The sequence below is a fragment of the Pangasianodon hypophthalmus genome, chromosome 18 (assembly GCF_027358585.1).
Source record: "Pangasianodon hypophthalmus isolate fPanHyp1 chromosome 18, fPanHyp1.pri, whole genome shotgun sequence".
NCBI classification, from domain to species: domain Eukaryota; kingdom Metazoa; phylum Chordata; class Actinopteri; order Siluriformes; family Pangasiidae; genus Pangasianodon; species Pangasianodon hypophthalmus.
The window spans coordinates 21007156-21013999 of NC_069727.1; the positions used below are offsets into that span (position 1 = coordinate 21007156).

Sequence of the window (6844 nt, forward strand, 5' to 3'; positions counted from 1 at the left end):
TTCAGTCCTGAACTGTTCAGTATCAGTGTGTCCGTGCCCACTGTGCCCTCAGCAGACAGGAGTGGAACCCAATTTGGTCTTCTGTTCTTGTAGCCCATCCACCTCAAAGTTCGACATTCGTGATGCTTTTCTGCTCACCACGGTTGTAAAGAGTGGTTATTTGAGTTACCATAGCCTTCGTGGCAGTTTGAATCAGTCTGGCCATTCTCCTTTGACCTTTCAACAAAAGGATTTCCGCCCACAGAACTGCCTCTGTGTAAACTCTGATGTGTGTCTGATGTGTGAAAATCCCAAGGAGATCAGCAGTTTCTCAAATACTCTCTAACCACTTTATCACAAAGTCATTGCGATCACATTTCTTTTCTGATGTTTGATCAAAATATTAACTGAAGCCCTTGACATATTTTTGCAGGATTTTATGCACCATGCTGCAGCCTCATGATTGACTGACTGAGTAAAGGTGTTCCTATTAAAGTGGCCAGTGTCAGTATATGCATACAGCTGTATATATTTATAATTAAACCAATATAGATTTTCTTTTCAATGCTGGTAGCTGGGTCTTTGTTGTAGCTTGGAAAGCAAATAAATACATTTCTTTTACTGAAACAAATGCCATTTTACACCATTATTGCAATTCATTTATAATGGTTTTATTTATTCACACAAAAAGCAAGTGATAGAGATTAGGATCAATCACATTTATACAGCTCTCAGACAGCAAACATTGCTATCTGTCTTTGGGTGGATTTCGGTTCCTGCGCCTTGTATGATATCTGCAAAGAAACACAAACCAAATAAACTATCATTTTTTCATGTTCAATTTATATGTTGCCGTTCACCAGATACATTTTGATTGGATCACAAAAGAGAAAACAAATAGCATTATGACCAACAGTCCATGTTTGTTTGGGATTTTGGAGGTGGGGTGATGTACTAAACCTGTTACAATTTTTGCATAAAGGTAATAAGAAGGATAAGACCTGAAAATACTGCAGCCGAGTCAGAAGTAATTCATTTGAGAAACGTGCTGCAGCGCTGCAGTATTCTGTCTACTGGTGGGAAAGCTGTGCAGCAGACTGCATCTCCTGCAACAACTAAAACTCACTCTTTGGTCTTCTCCCGTTCTGTTTGCACATTCTTTCACGTTTTTGCCTCACACCCTTTTGCAAACCAATTATCAGGTCAGAACTCAGCAGCAGTGACACTTGCTAAGCAGCATCAGTGGGAGATGCTGCATTCACCTTACCTTAGAAATGGGAACTCGGAATTACATCATTATCGACCACCATGCATTTGCACTTCAAAGTAAGAAAAAAAATCATGGATGCCTCCGTGCTCGTCTTTTGTTAACAACAAGCTAGCATTTTCCTCCTCAAAACAGCAAACGGTAGAGTCAGTGTAGATTTACCAGGTGAGTATGTCGGTATGTTGATTGATCTAAATACAGTATAACTCATTTAAAGATAAGACGTGCTAATTAGTTTACTGCTGATGGAAGTAAAGGTCACAGCGGCCATGTTGCTGTGATGTCACTTGCTGAACTTGAGGTGGAAGAGTTCACAAGTGCACAAGTAAGAATTATAAGTTGAGGGGGAGTCTTCTTTGGTTTTCCTAGTCGAAAGGTCAGAAATTCCGAGTTACGAGTCTTAGTTGAATGCAGCATTACAGTCCACTGCCCCAGAGTAACTGTTTTAATAAAATCTAGATACAGACACACTGATTGCTGTAGGAAGACAGGATCTACAGTAGCTTTAATTTTGCCGAGATTATTCATAAAATGTGATAAACATCTAAACTTCAGCTGACACTGATAATACGTTTCTATAAAATCCCTGAAAGCTACTTTTATGAACAGCTCCCATCCCAGCAAAAATATTTTTGCAAATATAAACTAATCTCCATAATAATCTCCATAACGATCACTATGATGTACAACTTTAATTCATGTAGCTGCAATAGAGGATTTTAAGTCATGCAGATTATTGGGAGAGTTTTGAGCACAAAATAATTCAGATATATGGCCACAATCGAGTCAAATTTCCAATCCTCAAAATCCATCTCTGGTGAACATCAGTGTACCAGGAAATAAATAACTTTAAACCTTATAAAAAATAAAATAAAAAAAAATAACACGAGAATAATGTATAACTCACTGTCCGACTGGGTACCAGCGGTGCTTTGTGGTGTAGAACATCTTGGCAAGCTCCTCTACAGCCGGCGTCTTTTCACTCTTTAAAATGTCCTTATTAAGCTGCGACTTCAATACTAGATCATGTGTTTCTGCAGAATCAAGTGTAGGATCTGGACTGGGGATGGGCTGTAGAGCAAACCAGAGAAAAATTGTTTATTATTTATTAAATGGATATGTCACACAACATGTAAAAAAGGATATAAACAATTTGGAAAGCTTCAAACAAAAGTAGTTACTGTGCATAATTTGTCATTTTACATTTACAATCAGGGCGTTTAGCAGATGCCTTTAATCAGTTTTTATTTTTGTCTCAATAAAATCATTATTCGTCAGCAGACTGTTGATAATTCCCCTCTCAGTCCTGCTGAATTCTGCAGAAAAGCGCCTCAGCATTAACGGACTGTGAGGACCATGTGGCACTACGGCCAGCCTTCTGTACAGTCGAGGAACACACTCCCTTTGGTTTAGAGAAGTGATGTGCACTTAAAATTATTATATTTTAGTACAGTAGTACAATATTTGCATTGATAAATGTATACAGGATGTATAGGCCTACTGTTTTCATAAAAGAAATTCTGTCAACTGACATGCATGATCATAGAGATTATATACATACATATACACACACACACACACACACACACACAGATATATATATATATATATCTCAAGTCAAACACCCTTAGTGTGTCTTGCCCACCTTTGTGAGCTCATAGGGAATGTCTGCAGCAGGGTGGAAACACACTATGGTTTCCCCGTCACGTGTCACCCCAAGGTCCACATCCCTAGGAGATAGATGTAAAAAATTATTTATTAATTAGTGCATACCAAACTAAGACTGGGTGTACGATAGACCACTGCAGATATATCAAATGTCACAGACAAGAACGATATAACATAAATGCTAAAAGCTCTAGGGCTGTAAAATATCCATAAACATTAAAGCCACTAAAGGATCATTAATGCAATTAGAGCAACAAATAAAACCTCTCTGTTTACCTGTTCTCATCAGAAGTAGGTACTTGGTTTCTTGACGCAGGATGAAATGACAAGGCCCTAGCTGCAGGAAAAAATAAAATAAATAAATAAAAAGTAAGGAATTAACACGATATGCTCATGATCACAGTGAAAAATCACTACGCAGATTTTATATTCACACACAACAGACACGGCTGTTTCATACAGGCAGGTGGTGATCCTCCTGACAACACAGTTCCATTCCTGTCAGTGTAGAGAACACTGTTACCTCTGAAACTGTGCTTCTCCAGGTTTTACACTGCATTGGAGGGCTTTTTTTAAACCATGGCTGTCGTGTGGCAGTTTATAACTGGGTCATTCCGAGTCAACTCAACCAGAGGTTTGGGGAAAGAAAAACATAAATGAAAATGAAAGGCAAAATATTAAATGTCATGGATGAATATTTACTGAATAATCCACTATTTTGTAGAAGGGGTCAAAATTTTCACCAAAACCACAGATAATGAAAAATAACCTTAGAAAGGTGACAGCATTATTATTTTATTCTTCCACAGAGACGTGTATTTCTTACTGAAATCTGTTGACTTTAGCAGATCTTATTGCATTATACACCAACGGTGTGAGTCCAAACATCGGACAAAGCACTTTTTTTTGTGTGTTTTTCTTTCCCCCCAAAGTTGGCATGCATGTAACTCAAGAAATATTAAAGATATCTTTTATCTTTTTACATTCTGGTTCTTAACAAATGTGTCTTCTGATATCTTCATTTAAAAGGCCCTATATGGTTCAATCCCGGAGATATGGGGATCTCAGTGTGGCTCCATGAATAAATTGTGGAATTTTACCCATTTGCAATGGTTGAAAATCAAATGTGAGTCACTTTGTATAAAGCTGATACTTATTGTATTTAAAGAGGAATGTCTGAAGAACAACTAATGCTGAAACTGGAAATATATTTTTATTTATTCGCATAAAAACAATGTCAATATCTTGATTTTTGAGAGTCCAAAAATACACCGTTATTAAGAATAACGAAAACGTGGCTATTTAGCTGATGCAATACCTTTATTTCACTTTTGGATTTCAGAAATGTACATCTCCAAAGCTCTGGAAGCCATAATTTATGCTTTGAATGTCTTCTCCCTCAAAGTGATCCTGTCCTCCAGTGGTGGCTGAAGGCACAGGAAGATGATCTAGAATGTGTGTGTCTGGTACACAGCACTCATCAGCACGTCCTGGCCACAAGAACGTCCTGCCTCTCATCATCACGCTCCACCATGCTGCCAGTACGCCACTTCTGATCGTACGCTGCAGCGGTGTTTTGCCCAGGTACACACTGCTTCATGTTGGGCAGATCTTCAGGAACCTGGACTAAAGTGCCAGTGGTGTCAGCAGACATTCGAAGCATGCGAAGTTGACCTTTTGCATCAGGCATAAAACAGTGGTGACTTCTCATCCCTGAAATCTTCTTCACTATTGCAAAACCAAGCTCTTGAGCCTCTATTGTTTCTTCTTCTTGCTCATTGAGAACATAGAAACATGTGATCCCACTGATAGGATTTTCAGCCCACTCACAGTCGGTTTCAGGAAGATCAGTAAGTCTTGGAAGTCCACACTTTCTGGTAAAACTCTTGCTGTGGCACTCATCGTCTTTACCCAGATGTGTTCCAGTGCTACATCTGTCCAGGCTGAGGTGCTGAAAATGTATGTTTCTGAGTTTCAGGTGATATCAGTGATTCCCCTTAGCAGTGGATACTACTTGATCTAGCATGTCTGGCTATACTTCACATTTTACAACAAGAGGAAATTCCAGGTGAGGCAACTCTTGGTTTGTTGAATGCACATGAGCAGGGAGAGCTACCACACTACCACATGTAGCTCTGATTCAGAATATTTCAACTCTTAGTAGCTCCAGAAGCAGCTAAAATGAACAAAATCCCTTCTTCCAGATTTCCCCGAAATGGATTCAAATATAGAGTGTCATGAATAAACGATCGAGAGCAAGTTAATGTGCCTCAGCCTGACCATTTCAGTGTATTTTCTGCACTCAGATACTGTTAAAAAGTGGTTTTATGTTCTGTGCAATTGTTTTGATAGAGGGAAACAACATACAGCTGTAGTTTCAACATCATTTGTTCTTCAGACATTCCTGTTTAAAAGACAAAAGTATCATCTGTATGCAAAGTGCCGGAAGGAGAACTACACCCAGGACTCTTACCTCTGACTTGAAATAACTGTTTGTTAGCGTTACAGCAGGCGCGTGTCAGCAGGACAGGTATGCAGTTTATCCGCCTCCAGGTCGCCATGATCCCTCTGTACCAGCACTGAGGCGGAAATGCCGTCACACACACGAGATTTAACGAGAACGGAACTGAAGTCAGCTTCCGGTGTAATGAAGATAGAAGACGCTGTGAAAAGGTGACGCATTAACATTAAACTCGCATGCGCAACAATTCGCGCATGCGCTGTTGCTGCATTCGCGTTGACCTCGCTCAGTGTTGCTACCTTAGCGATTTGGCGACTTTTAAGAGCCTTTTAGCGACTTTAATTTAAAAAACAAATCTAGCGAGGTTCTGAGCAGACGTTAGTGACTGTCCTGAGCGCGATACAGCTCTTCTGCTCACATCACAGCTGCTGATATACGAGTTCTTCTTCTTCCTCCTCCTCCTCCTCCTCCTCCTCTTCTTCTTCTTCTTCTTCTTCGGGCTTTATGGCGGTTGGCAAACAAACTGTTGCTGCACGTGCGCCACCTACTGTGCTGGAGCGAGGAGCACTCGGATACTTAAAAACACGCTTGTATATTAAATTCGTTTAATCAGATTTGTCTTGATTTAAACAGTCTAACAGAGTCTTAGAAGCTACTGAACTATTCCTTAGCAAGTTCTGTAGTGTTACGCCACTTTAACCTAAGGAATTAACTAGTTTTTAAATCCGGGCCCTTTCACTGTTATAGCAGCACATGCTCCACTGAAAAGCCTTTATCATGTTTACCAGTGATATTTACTGTGCTTTAGTGCACTGTGCCCTATTCAGAGACGTGAAATAACAGTGTCATCCCTTCTACTGCCACAAACCGCTCTCTCGTGCCCTGCTACCCTTTGGGTTCTGTACAGTGTCCTCCCTTTCCCTCCTTATCCCACATCTCTCTCCACAGTCCCTTTACTGCTGCTTTAATTAACCCTTTCATTTCTCATTTGCTTAATGATATACCTACACTATATGGCCATAAGTATGTGCACCCCTGACCATCACACCCATATGTGTTTCTTCTCCAAACTGTTACCACAAAGTCTGAAACACACAGTTGTATAGAGCGTCTCTGTGTGCTGTAGCTTTACAGTTTCCCTTCACTGGAACTAAGAGACTCAAACCTGTTCCAGCATGACAATGCCCCTGTGCACAAAGCGAGCTCCATGAAGACATGGTGTGTGAAGGTTGGAGTGGAGGAACTCGAGTGTCCTGCACAGAGCCCTGACCTCAACCCCACTGAACACCTTTGGGATGAACTGGAACTGGAGACTCCTTACCCAACATCAGCACCTGATCTCACTAATGCTCTTGTAGCTGAATGAACACAAATCCCCACAGCCACGCTCCAACATCTAGTGGAAAGCTTCCCAGAAGAGTGGAGCTCATTATAACAGCAAACACACGGGGAATAAATCTGGAATGAGA

At 40.4% G+C, this 6844-nt stretch overlaps 1 protein-coding gene across 1 annotated transcript; it reads right to left on the reverse strand.

Moving 5' to 3' along the window:
- Positions 1-625: 625 nt before the first annotated feature.
- On the reverse strand, positions 626-5864 carry mrpl42 (mitochondrial ribosomal protein L42). The gene is made up of 5 exons (XM_026943325.3): positions 5388-5864; positions 3191-3251; positions 2892-2976; positions 2154-2317; positions 626-773 (listed from the first exon to the last, which is right to left on the reverse strand). Exons 1-5 carry the CDS (start codon positions 5473-5475, stop codon positions 728-730), a joined length of 444 nt encoding a protein of 147 aa, XP_026799126.3. The 5' UTR covers positions 5476-5864; the 3' UTR covers positions 626-727.
- Between the last annotated feature and the right edge of the window lie 980 nt (positions 5865-6844).